Source organism: Pantherophis guttatus, chromosome 5, assembly GCF_059756535.1.
Source record: "Pantherophis guttatus breed Tessera chromosome 5, ASM5975653v1, whole genome shotgun sequence".
Taxonomy (NCBI): Eukaryota; Metazoa; Chordata; class Lepidosauria; order Squamata; family Colubridae; genus Pantherophis; species Pantherophis guttatus.
Genome location: NC_142067.1, coordinates 58,183,610 through 58,202,277, shown reverse-complemented (window position 1 = coordinate 58,202,277; position 18,668 = coordinate 58,183,610). Strand labels below are relative to the sequence as shown.

The following is an 18,668-nucleotide window of genomic DNA, read 5'->3' as shown; positions in this document are numbered from 1 at the left end:
AGGTCACCCCTGGACTGGCTGCACCCCCAGTACAACCCCTAGGTGACAGTAACGGCCAGCCGGCCGCTCCGCGCCTTTGCCATAGGAGACCCGGTGTTTGCGCTGAACTTCAATGGCGCTCCGAAGTGGCTAAAGGGTAGAATAGAGAGCACAACCGGCCCGAAGTCCTACCGAGTCGAGCTGGAAGATGGACAGGTCTGTAGACGTCACATCGACCAGCTCCGGAAAAGGTGGAGGGGATTGGAAGGAAACCAGCCTGACGAGGTAGGCCTACAACACCCTGACGAGGTAGGCCTACAACACCCTGACGAGGTAGGCCTGCAACACCCCGACAAGGTAGGCCTGCGACACCCCGATGAGGTAGGCCTGCAACACCCCGGCAAGGCAGGCCTACAACACCCCGGCGAGGTAGACCTACGACACCCCGACGAGGTGGGCCTACCACACCCAGGCGAAGCAGACCACCGACACCCCGACGAGGCCGGCCAAGCACATTACCATGCACTAACCCATCGGCGATCCAGAGCGGTAGACCGGGACCTGCAGCATCAGGGACGGCACCCACCGGACAGCGATGTCCAGCCGCGAGGTTCCAGAGATTCCGGGCGAGGGAAGGACCGGCGACTCCAGCACGAACTTCCAGATGTTGCGGCCGGAGGTGCTGGGACGGATCCCACACACTCGACGGCCGGCGCCCCGGCCACCCCTACCGGGGAGCCGGGAGAGACAGGAGCTTCGCCTGCACAGGCCGGCGGCGAAGCTCAGACTGAACTGCGCAGGTCATCTTGGGCAAGCAGGCGTCCCGCCTACTTGCGTGACTTCGTAACATACATTAACGGTGATGGACATTTTTCAGACTAAGTGGGGAGGAGTGTTATGTCCTTATATGGGCACCCGCCGGGGATTGGCTAATCCTCCGGCGGGGAATTCAAATAGCTGTCATTGGGCGGCTGAGCCTGCCGGAGCGTATAAAAAGAGCCCCGGCAGCCCAGCCGCTCGTCTTTTTCTTGTGCTTTAATAAAGTACTGAATTGGACCAGAGCTGGTCGCATCCTGCTTTCCCTGCGCCAATCTAACATCATCAAAAAGCACAACAAAGAATGTTCTTTCTGCGCAAACTCAGAAAGCTCAATCTGCCCAAGGAGCTGCTGATACAGTTCTACAGAGGAATTATTGAGTCTGTCATCTGCATCTCTATAACTGTCTGGTTTGGTTCTTCAAGCCAACAAGACAGACACAAACTTCAGAGGATAATCAGAACTGCAGAAAAAAAAATTACTACCAACCTGCCTTCCATTGAGGACCTATATATTGCACAAGTCAAAAAGAGGGCTGGAAAAATATTTACAGACCCCTCGCATCCTGGACATAAATTGTTTCAACTCCTACCCTCAAAACAACGCTATAGAGCACTGCACACCAGAACAACTAGACACAAGAACAGTTTTTTCCCAAACGCCATCACCCTGCTAAACAAATAATTCCCTCAACACTGTCAAACTATTCACTAAGTCTGCATTACTATTAATCTTCTCATTGTTCCTATCACCCATCTCCTCCCACTTATGACTGTGTCACTGTAACTTTGTTGCTTATATTCTTACGATTTATATTGATTGTTTCCTAGTATGATTTAATTGCTTATTTGAACCCTATGACTATCATTAAGTGTTGTACCTTATGATTCTTGACAAATGTATCTTTTTATGTACACTGAGAGCATATGCATCAAGATAAATTCTTTGTATATTCAATCACACTTGGCCAACAAAGAATTCTAATTCTAATAAATTAGTGGATCAAGGAATATAATGGATATAGTATACTTAGACTTCAGTAAGACATTTGATAAAGTAGACCATAACCTACTTCTTGGAAAGATAGAACAATATGGGGTAGACAGTACCATCACCAATTTGCAGTTGGTTGACCAATCAAATTCTATTTGTAGTGCTCAATGGAACTAAATCTACATCGAGGGAAGCATTTGTAGGATGCTTCAATGTTCTGATTTAGGCCTAGCATTTCATAAGTGACATAGATGAAGAGATTGAAAGGGCACTCATCAAATTTGCAGATGACACCAAACTGGGAGAGAATTGCTAACACTTTGGAAGGTAGACTCAAGATTCAGAAGGAACTTGACAGACTTGAGCATTGGGCCCTATCCAACAAGATGCAACTCAGTGCTGAGAAAAGTAAGTCCTGAACTTTGGTAGGAAAAACCAAATGCATAGGTATGGAATAGGAAGTGCCTGGCTCAACAGTAGTTCCTGCAAGAGGAATCTAGGTGTCTTGTAGACTACTACTTAAGTATGAGTCTGTGCTAAAGCTGCCAAAAAAGCCAACACACATCAACAGATGGATATCATCAAGTACAGTATATGAGAAGGGTAATAGAGAGTGATTCCACTCTATACTGCACTAGTAAAGCCACACTGGAATATTTGCTCCTAAGAAAATCATGTGGCTTTGTCTTTCAGATCACAAGAGTTGAGTCTGACTTTAGAATAGAGAATAGAATTAGAATATTGTTAAAAAGTATTTTGCAATTGATGGTAAAAGATGATAAAGACAATGTGGAGAAGAACCAGATATAAGAAGGATTAATACTTATATATAAATGAGCTAAAGTAAATCTGAAATTAAAATTGTATTGATACAATAGATATATATAGATAAGGATGTTAGAATTTATGTTAAAATTTATTCTTCTTATGTTTTGAATATTCACCTTTTAAAGATGTAATGGGAAATTGTGAATGGAGTTTGTTAAAGGAATGTAAGCGTGGTAACCATCTATGACCGGATCAAGTTTTTGCTCTTGAAAGTTATATTTTATGTTTATGTTTGAAAAATAATAAAAAATATTTACAAAAAAAAAAAGAGTTGAGTCTGACTTAAATTAGTAGTATATTAATTAATATTAATTAATTAATTTACTACTAAGTAAATTAATTAATTTAAGTAATTTATTTACTTAAGTAAGTAAATTAATTAACTTACTATTAATTAATTAATTAATTAATTAATTAGTAGTAAATTAGTAGTAAATTAATTATTATTTGTAATACTTGTATTTAGTAGGTTGGGGAATTCTGGAAGTTAAGTCCACATATCTTCAAGTGGCCAAAATTAAGAAACACTGATCTAAACATGTGGCGTGTTTCCGAGGATCTAGCCCAATAACTCCAACACAGGTTAAGTTTGATCCAAAAGACATTTATTTACATCTTAAATAAATCTATTGAGTACGTACTCAATAGATGCGCTTTCTTTCCTGATGAAGAAGCAGAGATCAGCAGAAGGCTGTGAAACCCATGTCTTTGAGAATTTTTGCTAGGCATTTGTACCACCTCTTTCCAGACTGCTTCAAACCATACAAACTTTTATTCAACAACCAAGTATCTCCCTTTTGTGTGTCTTTCCCAGGGGGTGCTTTGACAAAAATTTCTTTATCTAGTTCTGCTTGGAGATAGGCGGTCTGTACGTCAAATTGATATACTTCGAGGCCTAGAATGGATGCTATTACCAGAGCACTCTTGACGCTTTCAGCCCTAACTGTGGGTGAGTATGTGTCTGTATAGTCATCAGGGTATTTCTGTGCAAACCCCTGCGCTATTAGTCTGGTTTTATATAGAGTCTTGTTGCCCTCAAGTTCCTTGATTTTAAAAATCCATTTTGTCCCAATGGGTGCTTTGTCGGTTGGGGCCTTAGAGGGAGTATATACATTTAGTTCTCTCAAGCTGGCCATCTCCTTCTCCATGGCTTCTTCCCACTTAATCCTTTCTTCCTGTGGCAGTCCGAGCACCTCTTCGTATGAGTTGGGTGTTGTCTTGTTTGTGTGTATGGATAGGATGTAATCCTCAAATCTTTTTGGGGTCTTATTCTTATTGGATCTAACAGGTCTTTTTGGTTGTGTCTCTGTGTCATGCATGTATCTGGCTTCCTTTTCTGTGAGTGTGTCTAGCTTGATGATGGGATGGTCTTCTTTCCACTCTTTGGTAGTTACCCCTTGGTGTCTGGGTTTGTGTCTCTCATGAGTTTTGGTTTCTACTGTGTCTTGCTTATCCTCAGCCCTTACATTGCTTGTGATTTCCTGTCTGGGGAATACTTCATTGAGGTGTATTTTTGACCAATTGGTATGTTCATGAAACACCGCCATCCTGGATATAATAAATCTATTGTCTTTGTCAATGAACCTGTATCCTTTTGTCCCAGACTCATACCCCATGAATCTCAACCTTCTCGAGACCTTGTCACCTTTGTGTCTCAACTGTTTTGGGATATGCACGTCTGCTATGACCCCAAATATGTGTAAATGTGCTATTTGAGGTTTTCTGTTGTACATTATTTTATAAGGGGTCTTACCTACTACACTAGACCACAGTCTGTTCAGGGTATAGTTAGAGTACGTGAGTGCCTCAGCCCAGAAGGATTGCCCTAACTCTGCGTCTTCTAGCATGCATCTCATCATGGTTTGTAAGACGCCATATTTTCGTTCCGCCACCCCATTCTGAAATGCGGAAAACGGCGAAGAAGTAAAATGTAGTACCCCGTGCATCTTAAGCCAATTCGAAAAATCCCATGACAGGAATTCAGACCCTCTGTCCGTCATTATTTGTTTTATTTTGGTGTTGTGTTGTGTTTCTACCCTTTTGTAAAACTCTCTAAACTTCTGAAATACTTCATTTTTATGGTTGAGCGTATACACAAACCCATAACGACTAAAATCGTCCACTATGGTCAAGAAGAACCTTTTTCTGTATTTTATGGAGGGCTACATGGGGCCCACTAAGTCCATGTGTACTAACTGAAAAACGGAGTTGGTGGTGTGTGTGGCTTTCTTTGGTCTGGGTTTGGTCTTGAGCTTGGAACATTTACACACTGAACACTCAAGGTAGTTTTTACAACCCTCTACTTTTAAACCATTAGAACAATCAGTCATTTTTTGAATGACTGGAAAACTAACATGGCCCAACTTCCTGTGAAGTGGGCACAGTCATCATGTATAGGCTTGCCAATAGACAGTTTCTCCTTGTGTGTTGTATCATGAGTGTGTTTGTCTTTTGTGGTGTCATCTGTCTAATCCCCCTCTGTCTCCTCAGAGACATCTACCTCGCTTTCCTTGCTTTCTAGATGAGCATTTACGCTTGATTGGCGATCCCCTTCGGGTTGGAGGTATGTTAGCCTCCCATTGATAATGATCTTGCCAATGTCCTTCTTGTTCTTGGTCACGTAAACCCTTCCTCCCTTAAATGTAGTCTCGATACCCATATCCTTGCTTATCTTAAGTGTGGCTAGTATGTTGTGGGGGATTTTGGGTATGAGTAATACCCCCTCTATTTTGCCTATTCCATTTATGTATGTGTCTCCGTTTCCAGTTACTCGGACCCTATCCTGGTTTGCTACCTTGATGTGATAATTTTCTTCTGTGAATGATGTAAGAAGCTTTCTATTGTAAGTGGTGTGATTGGTGGCTCCTGAATCTATGAGCCACGCATTTCCTTCTCTTATCTGTGTGTGTGTATGTTTGTGATCTCCAAGGCCATACAGTGACCCCGATTGGCTTTCCCTCGAACTGTCTCTGTGTCCCTTCCTGTCTCTCGGGTTGGGGGAGTCCCTGCATCTGTACCTGTTGTCTGGGGAATGCCTGTCAGAAAACCCTGGTCTCCGGCCTTGTCTGTCCCTGCGGTGGGTGTGATCTCTATCCCTTGTGTTTCTGGGACAGTCCCTCTTATAATGGTTCCTGGAACCACATAGAAAGCACTCTGGTGTGTTGTGGTTCCTGGTTTGGAACTCTACTCTTTTTGCTGGTCTGTTATCTCTACGACATATGGAGTGGTCTCTTCTTAGGCTATCTTCAGCTATTAGTTTGTTCGTGAGTGTCTCTAAGGTGAGGTGTTCTAGACTGAGGCTGTCTAGTTGTGTTATGAAATTGTCCCAGCTAGAGTCTAGTGAATTAATAATTATGCTCTTCATACTTCCCTCAGAGATGACCTCCCCTCTCTGTATCAGTTCAGCCCTGGTAGCGTTCAAGTTTAAGATGTGCACACTCATGGAGGTCCCAGCCTTGTGCCTAGCTGAGTGAAACTCTCTAGAAATTCTGGTGGTGGTGGCCACACTCTTACTGTAAAATAAATTGAATATTTGTTGTAATATTTCTGATACAGTCAAATGGTGACTAAGACTAGGATAGATGCTGGGTGAAATGCTAGCTATTAGTATGTAATAAGCGCTGTGGTGCAAGCAGTCCACTTCAAATGTCCAAGGTTTGTTAGGTGGGTCATTGATTAAGAATAACATATTCTCTCTTAAGAAAACAATCTGGAACTGCTGATTCCACTCCAGGAGATTTGCCCCATCTAATTTTAGTTTGTGGAAATCAGCTGATAATGTCACTGTGTTATGTGTGAAGTTACTCACTGTCATTTTTATTTATTTATTTATTTATTTGATTTATATGCCGCCCTTCTCCGGAGATTCAGGGCGGCTTACAATGCGTTAAGCAATAGCCTTCATACTTTTGTATATTTATACAAAGTCAGCTTATTGCCCCCACAAACTGGGTCCTCATTTCACCTACCTTAGAAAGGATGGAAGGCTGAGTCAACCTTGAGCCTTGGAGAGATTCGAACCAGCAGTAAATTGCAGGCAGCTGTGTTAATAACAGGGTGCGTAGACCACTGTGCTATCAAGGCTCTGTCGCTGTCCATGGTTTTGCACATGAGGGAACTCGCAATATGGTACAGGGATGCTTGTTGTGACTCTGAACTTGTTGTGGCCCCGCCCTCTGAGCCTGTCCCATCGGAGGAAGAAAGCTCCGAGCATGAGGAAGAGGAGTCAGCCAGGCCTCCCTCTCCAGGCCCCTCCTCTCTGGCATTGTCTCAAGTGCCGGCCGAGGGAGAGGAGACAGCTGATTCGGATCAGAGTGATAAAGAAACATCATTCCTGGATGCACGCCTCCGAAGGCGTGATAAACGTTTGCAGCAGCTTAGGAGGCGTGCTAGGGATTAGAACTGAGTCACTGGACCACACCCCAGAGACTATATAATAGAGGGTGGTGGTCAAGGATCCTTGTGACGAACAAAGCAAACCTTGGATAGTCACTAAAGCCTCGTCCGGAACTGCTGAGAGAAAGATTTAAAGTGTCGGACATTTGGACTCTTGAGTATTTATCTTTCTGTTTTACTTTGAAAATAAAGTCACTTGGCAGACGGTGTGTCTATCGCTGCCAAGTGGGAGATAAGACCTGGGTGCGTTCCAAAGTGTTTCCTTAACTCTCGACTGGCTGTGTTTGTGTGGGGACAGATCAGAACTGACTTATCTCTATGTTTCTCTCTTCTCTTCTTACAGATGGATTCTGCGCATGCACCGGATTCATTCTCGTCCAGCAGTCACCGAAGGAGCTTGTGTTCGCGGCTCCTGGATGAAGGCCCCAATCGGCGGGATGACTCCAAGACTCAGCTTTGGTAGATCTCAGTTGGTCGTGGGTCGTCCGGAAAGTCGTCTGTACCGCTGGGTTGTTCTGGAGGCTCGGATGTCCCACGAAGGCCAGTTGGAAGTCCTGGTGGCTCGGTTCGGCGCAGAAGTCGTAAGTCGGGACCTAGTCGAGGTTCTCGTCGGTTGGGCGGTCCGGATGCCTCGGAGGTGGTTGGTGAGTGTTGGGCGATTCCCTTGGGTTCCGGGATGGTCCTCGGGTGCGACATGTAGGTGTTCCCGGTGGTGGGCTGTTGGCGCAGCAGTCTATGCGCGGTTGTCTCATCCCCTGGGTAGTCTTCGTTTGGGGGCCTTAGCGTGTCGGTTGTTTTTTCAGGTCCATCCGGAGCATCCGGACATGGGCCCGGTAGTTTTATTTTAGTACCGAAGGCCGCAGTTAGCACCCGCATGGCATTGTCGATTTCTAGATCGGTAGGTGATCTAGTTTGGTTGATTCCCCCTTCATCTCTATTTGGTTTAGTGTTTTCTTTGGTGGCTTGCGAGTAGGCCCCGGTTCCCGCCATGGAATTCAAATCTTGGGCTCCCATTGGTTGTTGGGCGGCCATCTTTGGTGACGTTGCTATCCAAGATGGCCGCCATGAAAAAGGCGCGAATTTGGCCCCGGCTTCTTCGGTAGGAATATGGTAAGTATTTGTGTTTCTTACCGTGTAGTCTTCGTTGTGGTTAGTTTCTGTTTCGTCCTTGTCAGTCGCTGCTCCGTAGTCCTCGATCAAATCTCGGAGGTTCGCGATTAGGTCCAGGTTGTTTGGGGCTGAATCTATCAGGTTCAGCAGTCTCTTTTTCAGGTTGTCTCATTTTCTGGCGTCGATCATGGGGCTGTTTCCTTTTTCGGTTTATGCTGGGATGCTTGGGTTGGAGATCCACTTGTCCTCGTTTTGCGTCTCCCTTGGTGTGGCTCCCACAGGTGATAGCTGTGCCACCATCCCCTTCTTGAATGCTCGGGTGTTGGGTCTCCCCTTTGCTTCAGGCAGTTTGGGGGTTCCTTGCATTTCTTGGGTCAATTGGGCTGAAAACCATCCTCTGCTACCATTCTGTGGTGTGTTTCCAAAGATCTAGCCAATACTCCAACACAGGTTAAGTTTGATTCAAAAGACATTTATTTACATCTTACTTATCTCTTACAGGTGAACATCTGGAATGGCGCTGGACCCTTGGACAATAACTTATATACCTGGGAGGCGGAGCCAAGGTGAGGAGGGGTCAAGGGAAAAGCTAGATGGGATGGATAGTGTTAACCCTTGCCCTGCCATGAGTGCACTGTATTAGGCATTTGTATGTAACAAAACACTCCACAAAGAAAACAGTGTATAATAAAGTACAAACAATTATGAACAGTGAAACATTACAATAATTACTTTAAAATGTTCCCTAATCCCAGCACTACCTAATTTAACTGGTATCAGGAACTGGCAATGGAAACAAAACTTGTTCCAGTGTCATAAAATCTTGGCAGGGGAAGTGTTTTAAGGGACTATTGAAATTTTGGGAAAAATTAGACTACAAATGTCATTCAAGGGGGACTTAATCTAGAGAACAAGAGCTAACTGGGAGAAGATTCTAAAAAAGTGAAATAAGCAGCATAGAGGAACATAGATTGTACTGAAGTTATTCAAATAATTGGATGTTTCTGTATACACACCCATGAACGTTAGAATCAGGAATTTAAATGCTCCCCAAGACTTAGCCAATATAGGATTAACAAAGAGACAAAGTACAGGTCTACTAGGAGAGGTCCAACGCCACACGGACCGTGTTGTTCTGGCCTTGAACCAGAGACAGAGAACAAAGTCAGGACAGCTTGCCAATAAACTATTGCAACAGGCATTACCATGATGCTTACCATTTCAGTGGTAAGACACGAACAGGGCCCTGCAATTGCTGGTAGAGTCAAGCAAGATGAAATCAGTCTTATGGCACAGCCTGTGCAACTACCCGAGGCTCAGTGCCCTAGCTTTATTGGGCAATGTCTTAAGATCCTATAGAATATTGCTTTTGGCTTCAGAAAATAACCTGAGCTACAACATGGTTTGTTTTATTATTACTTCATGAGATGTATATTCTGGCTTTTCATACTATTCCCTTTCCAACATTTCCCACAACCCAGAGAGAAAGGAAGGCTGAGAAAGTTACTGCCCCAGTCACCCAGTCAGCTTCCATGGTTGAGGATGTATTTGAATCTAATTCTGGTTAGTTTTAGTGCAACAGCCTAATCATGGTCAACATGTTCTGTGATCCTCATCATTTTATAGCACAATTAATAAAGAAAGGTCAAAGAGATGGGATATTTTATATTTTTCTCTGTTCATTTACTTGCTAAAATCACAAATATTCAATTTACAGGATCATCATCCAGCTTCTTCTAGTGTAAAAGCGTAATGCCACCATATCCTGTGTTTAAATTTAGCTAATCCCAATTCACATAGTCTGGCACATACAACACAGTTGCTCATGGTTAAGTGAACGATAATGTACTTAATTAACTCAAATTCCTGGATTTGCACAAAATATGGAATTAGCTAACCACACAAAAATCTAGGTTAATATTGGTTGGCTAGTTTAGAATTCATACAAATTCATTCATAGAATATGGAATGATTAGCAACAATTGGAAAGTTAAAAAAAGTCAACCCATAACTCACCTCCCTCTGACTGAATTCTGCTTCTAGAGGAAAGTATGTCTGGGAGAAAAGTTCACACATTACAGAAGGCTTTGTCCATTTTTCCTTAGCCTTGGAAACTTTGCTTGTAATACTTTGGAAACTCCTAGCCTACAACAATCTTTGTGTGAAATCTCTCAGAAGAAAAGGCAAAAGTATTTAGGAAAAGAAGAAGCAAATTGGAAATACATTAAGTTCAAAGAGGCAAATTCCCAGGGGTAATTAGGGACCCTTCATAATTGTTTCATTTTTAACACAAGGTCATTGAGGTGTCAAGAACCGTCTCAATTCGTAACTTTTTCCCAGAAGTAAATATAACAAGGCTACATTCACTTATTAAAAAATTGACTTGCAATATCTCTGAACTTCTTCCTTCTGTGAATCATTAACGCCTACCCACATCTCAACGGTGTTTTTGTTAGTAGCTTCAGACAAAAAGAACTTTGCATTTATGATGCAAAATAACTTTTCTGCTATAATATTAAAGAAAACACTTTGCTTCTGTTCTGTTTCCATAGTTCAAAACCTCAATTTACATATTTCAATCTTATAAAGACATTTTGAATAGGGGTCTGGATGTTCTGTACTGCAGTTTACCCATCATTGTCATCAGTAATCAAATCATCCAAAGGGCAGCATTTGCTTACATTAATGTAACCAATCAGTAGACTTCTTCAAATGTTTTGGTTATATGTCCAGGTAACATCTGGACAATGCTGAACTTTGCACAGTTATTTATTCATTCATTCATTCATTTCATTTTTATGGCTACTCAATCACCAAGCAATCCTGGGGGACTAACAAAGAATTTAAAAATGTTAGAATACAAATAATAATCTATAAAAACACATTGCACTGGAGTAAATTTACATACAAAATACAGTGGGCTCCTATTGACCCTGAGGAAAGAATCAGATCATCAAGTCTTTCTTAAATGTATCTTACTCAGTTTGTGTGAAGTGGTATGGCTTTATAAAACTGTCTCATTTCCAGTTATATGAACAATTCCATCACGGTGACAAATAGTCCATCTGCTCTGCTTAGTTGGAAGAAAAGACAAAAATGTCTTGAATTTTCTGCCAACTAATAAATAAAAATCATACAGGAACATTTTGAGAGTATTCAAACTTTCAGGTATCCCTCTGTAATCAAGATAAGTCATTTGCTGCCCTCAAGTGGCCCCAAGTTTGTTTTCTACCTCAGAAATGCATACGGCAATGCATAACTGTGTAAAACCAAGCCTAAAATTCAGCAAACATTACAGATTACTTAGTAGTTCAAATTCTATAGAAGAAGATTTGAACTGAATTCAGAGACATGTATCCACATATATTATTGCGGGGTTATTTTAACATTTCTTCCTAGAAAATAAAAGTACCTAAACATCAAGACTTCTTAATAGTAAAAAGGCAGGTTGTGCATACTTTCAAAAGTAATTTAGTATTGGTACTCTGGAACGTAGAACAGAATGAGCAGAACAACCATTTAGAATCACTTTGCCTCATGCTTGAAAAAAAATGTGGCTACTTTAATGAGAATTCATTCAAAGTGGTTTTACAAATGAAATGTTCAATTTCTATACTTCTGGGGGGAAATCATATATTTTAACTCACAAAAACACTTTCTGTAATGTGCTATTTTGTTTCTGAACATGTAGCAATTACTTTTGCCAAAATAACTTCTGTTTCCTCCACTGTACTTTATTCCAGGCTGACGAGAAAAACAAAAAAAAGAAATAAAAGTGGAGATCAGAGTAAAGAGTCACAGAAAGATCAATAGTTTAGCTTCCCTCCTTTCTCAGGCAGGAAGATAATATTAAAAAGCTTTATGCACCTCACTAAAAATAATTGCTATTCCTATTATCATCCATTATTGTGTTCTTTGTTTTCTTCGTTCAGTGTGGCTATGGAGTGATAGAATTATCTTTTGTTTAAGATTTGCAGTTTAGTATGTTGAATTCTTAAACTAGTTATTCTAAAACTGTGATTAGTTAAAACAAATTGATGTTTGAACTATGTTTTCCCACTAACCGTGGAATTTGTTGACTTGATTGCCTTTTTTAAAAAAATCTCACTCTGTGGATGAAAGAGTGCCATGAGGTGGTGAGTCCTATTACTATAGATTTCACCCATTCTGGAGAACCCCAAATGCTATAATTCTATAAAGAGAAAAGTAGAGTCTACTAACAGAATTCTCAGCACTGAACTACAGTTTGTGTCTAGTTTCTACAGTTTCCAGGATTCTCTGGGTAAAGCCATTACATATATAAAGCTGTAACAGATCAATACAGTTTAGTATCCAAGAAAAGGCTTAAGATGAGGGCATTTATGCCTATTTTTATTAAATCATAAAGTTCAAAACTGTAAAGTTTAAAAAATAAGCCAGAAAACTTCTCTCTGTCTTTTTGAGTTTTTGACTCTGAAGCTTAAATTTTGTTTTAAAGTGGCTGCTACAGAGATGATTTGTCACGCAGATCATCAGAGGAGGCCCTATGGCAAAAGTTAATTGTCCTAGAGTAACACTTGGGAGTCTTTTCAGTGGTTTTATCCGGTGCACGCTGGAATGCCTCTTCCCTTAAAGTTGTGAGATGCCTCTTGCTACAGCTTAGAGATGGCTGATCTTTTCACTCTAGCCCTCTCTGTATTAATGCTTAATATTATTTCTGCCTTGTTTGCTATTCCTTCATCTTTCAGAGTTTGTAAATGAATATATAATAATTTCATTATATATAACTTTAAAGGAGATATTAAATAAGTATTATAAAATATAACATACAATTTCATTTATAGAACAGACAACTTATTACAACCTTTATAGTAGACAGAATCTATATTTACAAAAACCAACCAAATAAGAAAGTAACCACCATCCAAGCTAGTCTCTCAAGCTGCCAAGATGCAACATCCATCATGTCTTAAGTTTAATTTCAAAAATCCAATACTTCTGATGTAAGGAGTCTTCATGGATTAATAATCTCGTTGGCTACCACATTTAAATTTCCTTCCTCATGCTTGGTTTGACACACACTCCTTTTATTGTAACTCTTCTATGCATTGCAAATTGATTTCATCACAACAAATGATGGGTATGGGACAGGGTACTGTCCCGTATTCACTTACTTTCTCTACCGGTTCGCAAATGTGTGTATGCACACACCATCTTCTGCGCATGTGCAGAGCCTCAAAAATGTGGAAAATTGGGACATTGTGATGTCTGCACAGGTGGATGGGCCATCCGCAGTCGCCCCTATCGGTTCACCTGAACTGGACAGAACCAGCTTAATACCACCACTGGAATGGGAACAAGGAAAAGACATGAACATTAGTTATGCTAGGTAAAATACACCCAAGACTTAGTATCCAAAAATAAAACAATTCCAACACACAATGTATAGAAAATTATTTTCACAATTAAATTTTAATACTGGTCTTCTTTTAAAATTACATACAGAACATCATCCTACAATTGCTCAGAGAAACCTGGAAGACTAGAAAGACTTATGAATAAAATTAGCCTTATAAAAGATGCCATTTGCTTTAAAAGGAAAATTGCCTGCAATGTGATTGCCATCTAAAATTCATACTAATTGCAGCATATATCCAATCCAGGGGTCTTGCACTAAAGTGTTAGTGCAAGTAAAGGCAGTAAAGTGTTACATTACTGACTATGGTTTGAGTGTTGCATGCATATGAGATCAGTTCCAACACTGGTAAAGGAAACTAAGTTTTATCAGATTAGATTTCTGCTCATATTTTTCAATTTATAAAATAGCAATTTTATAATTTATCCACATTCATAGGCAAACAATAGCAGCTACCCTACCCCTAAATGGGAGGTCACAAGCTTTCTTTCTTTAAGAAAGCTAAAATCAGTTTAGACTTGTTTTCTCCATTTCCAGTGTCATTTCAAAAAACTACATTTGAGCATTTGCCTTGCAGCAATTTACATGGAAAGCAAAAGGGTATGTGAAAACATTGTGTCTATTGTCTCTGTGTTACATCCATGTAATCTACCAACTTCATTGAGGAATGATAGAAGATCATCACCATTCAATGACCATGTCTGGCAGAGGATGCTTCTAAAAGTAAAGTGAAGTTATTTTCAATATATATATATAGTAAAAAAAATGTATTTTACATTTTGATTGCTCCTTTGGGAAAATGGTTATCTAAATGTATGGGTTTTGTATGTATTGCTCTATGAAAACATAAATAAATGACTGACACTTCTTAGAGAAATACTCAGACTAGAGGAAATGGAAGTCTGGGGTAGTAATTTTTGTTTCTAACCATTGTTGCTCTGTGTAATATTGTGTAATGTAAAAATCAGGCATGGTTTAGATGAATCTCAGAATAAATAGACTAGAATAACAGAGTTGGCAGAAACTTTGTAGGTCATCTAGTCCAACCCCCTGCTTAAGCAGGAGACCTACACCATTTCTGAAGGATGGTAGTCCAGTCTCTTCTTGAAAGCTTCCAGTGATAAAGCACCCACAGCTTCTGAAGGCAAGCTATTTCATTGGTTGATTGTTCTCACAGTCAGAAAATGCAGAGAGATTCAACCTAGAAATAAGGAGACATTTTCTGACAGTGAGAACAATCAATCAATGGAACATTGATTCAGACGTTGTGGGAGCTTCATCACTGGAAGCTTTCAAGAAGAGACTGGACTGCTATCTGTCAGAAATGGTGTAGGGTCTCCGGTTTGGGCAAGGGCTGGACTAAATGACCTACAAGGTCCCTTCCAACTTTGATACTCTGGACAACTACAATAAAAGGGAAAATGAGATTTGCAACATGAGCACTTCCTCCTGATAGAAGCTTGTTAAGTGAAACCAAGCCTTTCTGCCAAACTAAAACTGCCTCCAGGCAGTTAAATGAAATCATAAGCACCTGGGAAAAGCTAAGACAGCATAGACATTACTAGTACTTTAGCACCATCTATTGGCATGTTATTAAATTAGTGTGTAAAATGCTACATTAATCTTCTTTAAAGAGCTTGCAAAGAAGGCTTCTTGTTTGTTTTTGAATAAAGATTCTGTGCAAAAAAGAATAGGAAGTTAATACTTTTCTTTCTTTTTCCTCTTTTACCCTAAACTTTTTCCTCTTCCCTTTTTCCTCCCTAACTTTCCTACTATTTTCATTTTTCTTTCTATTTTATATTTTGATAAACTACTATATTTATCAAACTACTATAGTTTGATAAACATTAAAAAAAATGGAAATCACATCCACCACTAGACACCCATCTTTTTAGTCCAGTACCAGTTCCATCAGTCATGATTACCTGCTCTGTCTATTTTGTTGTTGTTGTTCCTTTAATCAGGAATGCACTAAAGCCACATCATTCCAATCACAAATGACAATAACTTCAGATGAATTCCAGTGAACTCAAAAGCAAAATGAATCCAAAAGAGATAAAAGAACAAAGTTAACCCATGAAATAAACTCAATACAGAGTACTTTCCAACAAAGAGATAAAAATATGAATCAGGTACAATCAAGGCAAGGGAAAAAAATAAGACAAGATGTTCTTTGGTTGAGAAAGGGCAACTTGTACACTTCAATAGTTTTACATCAAATATTTTTACATGTGTTGCTGATGATATCATTCTGCTGGTTTCTCTCTCCACTTGCTGTTCTGTCCCCATCTACCAGAAGATTGAGAAAATTGGGAATATCCCATTCAGCATAGTTTGTAAGCCTGGGGCTGCAGGGAAAAGGGAAAAAATTAGTATCCACTATTTTTAATAATCCACTCAGATATTGTTCCTTGCAGTGAAAAGAAGTCTACACCCAAGATTACATAATCAACATACTTTCACAATCATTAGCATTTGTAAGACACTGTAACATACAGGGCCATGATAATATGAGTTGGCTGGGCCTGGGAAAATGTGCTTGCCATACCTGACTCACCACATTGTCACTTGGGTCACATTCTTTTCTTGTCCTTCTAACAGCTACGCAACTTGCTGTGTTTTTTCTATGGGAAAGAACACATACTTTGAAAAGTAGCTTCTTTTTTACTATGGCAATTCCCATGGTTTTTCTGATACTAAAGTTCTGGGAATAAAAATCCAGGTTAAGGCCAACTCGGAATCACAGATACCATTGCTTTCTTTTTTTACACATAAACAAGAATATTTTAAGATTATCGAATAGAAATGTTGCTGCAAATATTTTTCTCTTTCTTGCTGCCTCCTCCAATTTCTTTCTCAACATAAATTAATGCAGAATTCAGTTTCTTCAAGTACAGATTTGAGGCAGATATTCTTTTATTAGAAGATATTGCTAAGCAGCAGAACACCTTGATTTTTATACTGTTATTCCAGAAACCTGAAATATCTCAGAATATAATCGGGCAGATAAATATTTACATTACAGAAATTACTAGGTTATAATACGTACATAGAATCTCAGTAGCTCAAAACAAAGGAAGGCTAATTTGCATATACTTAATTTGCATATGCCTAATTTGAAATGTACTGAAAAACCATAAGCAAAAGCATATAAAATAATCGCATCATTTCTATTATAGCAGGATGATGGAATGCATGCACAGTAGTAGCATTACAATAACTATAGGTTCCCATAGTCTTCTTGCAAAGAATGTTTAGTGCAATTATTGGCTGGGTACAATCAGGTTGATAACAGGAGTATCCTTAGCTCTTTGTTACAAATAGCTGTTGTCACAGTGTGACACTAGAGGGCAGACAAGTATATCTTTTGCATCAGTCAATTTTGGAGTGACAATTACAATAAATCAAGAGTTCTTAATCTGGGGGGGGGGGGAATCTTTGGAATCTTAACAACAGCCCTGGAGGCACTCTAATACATTTGGGGCAAAAGGCTCATGCTTCAGTAAATGAAGACATTGTCAGTTGTAAAGGATCAGTTTATAAAATGACACCTCCATCACTTCTTGATGCATATGTCCTATTAACCTGCTTATTTTTGTCTCCTTTTCTGAGCAAATGGACACAACTCCAGACTTAACAATGGACAGCATCAACTCACTATTTTTATTTTCTTTTTTAAAAAGTTTATAGAAATCTGAGACATTCCTGAAAATAAAGATGAAAAGAGTTGATAATTTGCTTTGCAGCATCCTACCCCATCACCCTTTTTTCTTCTTCTTTTTACTAAGTTGCAAAAGCTCAGATGCAGCAAGAAATCTGGGAGTATGTATGGATAATGTCACCCCTATATGCCAAGTTGGGGGCCCCAGATGGACATTCATTTGACATCCTAACAACATTCAGGCCAGAAAACACCAATGAAATCAAGATGGTTTAAAGTCATATGCCGTCTACTTTAAAGCAAACAAATGAGAGTACCAATTGGGGGTGGAATCTGCCATTCTATATTCTGGTATTTCAAACATCTTGTATTTGTGTCTTTCTCAGTCTGGGCAAAACCAGGCGCTCTCTACTACTAGGACAATTTTTTCCAGCGGGCAGAAAAGGGGATGCATACCACAGCGTATGGGGAGGGGGGGTCATGTTAGGGAAGACTGCTGCATGAAATTTTTAAAATCTGTGCTATAGAACATTTTAAAAGTGTATTTTAATACTTAGAAATTAACAGTGGGGTTGCTGTAACCTTTCCTCCATATGCGTTGAGATTGAAGATCCCCGAATTACAAACCAACATGGCCAATGAGAGTGGCTGGGTAAGGTCTTCGGGTGCCCATGGAAAATCGGAGTCTAAAACTGCCTCTTCCATATTCGTCCTTTTCCTCCTGCTCAGCATCTTGGCCATCTCGTGCTGCGGCTGTGGTTCAAGTCCGGGCAGATTTTACCTAGACTTCGTAACAATCCGTAACAAAATTCCTTATATTGTACTTCGAAGTCGAAGGGTCTTTTCAGCCAGAATTTCCTTTGTTTCTTTTTTTTTTCACGCGCGGCACGTTTCCGAGAACCGCTCACTTTTCTCTCCCAACATTCGCCTCCCATCTTGGAAATCGCGCCTCTCTCTCGGCTTCGGGATCTTGGCCGCCGTCGGAAAGAACTTGCTCTCTGGGCCGACGGAATGAGTTTGCTCTCGTCACTCATGGCTCAAGACCAGATGGCGGTCATCGTAGTGGACACTGACAGCTACCCCGAAGAAACATCCAGCTTCTCGGAGGCAGGTGAGTCAAAAGATTTCTGGGCGGGGCATATCTACTTAGTCCCCGCCCGTCCCCGGAGGCCCAGGGGAAAAGGGGGAGACTCTGAACAGCAAGGAAGAGGGCCGAAGGCAGCAATGTATGTACACAGACAGAAAATAGTGATGCCACAAATCCAGACAAAATCTTTCCTAAAATACCATAGAAAGCCAGTGTAAACCTGCTTGGCAGGGAGAGCCATAATCCCCGTTAAGGCAATGCTTATTTTAAGTCAAGCGAAGCTTTAGAAATAGTCCCACGTTTTCATAGAAGGGATGAACTGAACAGATTCACTAGTCCAACCCTTCTCAGGACTGGAATCCAGGAAAATATCGCCCAAGAAAAACCTACAGGGAAGGGAGGC

General features: G+C 40.4%; 1 protein-coding gene and 1 long non-coding RNA gene across 5 annotated transcripts in view; one reads left to right on the top strand and one right to left on the bottom strand.

Annotated features, from left to right (window-relative positions):
• LOC117669436 (uncharacterized) overlaps positions 1-15,579 on the bottom strand; it is a 68,055-nt gene extending 52,476 nt beyond the window's left edge. For both annotated transcript variants that reach the window (XR_009623135.2, XR_004592439.3), the window contains exons 1-2: positions 15,443-15,579; positions 13,276-13,446 (exon numbers count right to left, since the gene is read on the bottom strand). This is a non-coding gene — a long non-coding RNA (uncharacterized LOC117669436). The remainder of the gene's footprint in view (positions 1-13,275; positions 13,447-15,442) is intronic.
• A 2,579-nt stretch (positions 15,580-18,158) lies between these two features.
• Positions 18,159-18,668, top strand: part of DNMT3L (DNA methyltransferase 3 like) — a 30,398-nt gene continuing 29,888 nt past the window's right edge. For all 3 annotated transcript variants that reach the window (XM_087895203.1, XM_087895202.1, XM_034423890.3), the window contains exon 1: positions 18,159-18,289. In XM_087895203.1, the coding sequence (XP_087751329.1) occupies positions 18,190-18,289 (100 nt within the window). In that variant the 5' untranslated portion in view covers positions 18,159-18,189. The remainder of the gene's footprint in view (positions 18,290-18,668) is intronic.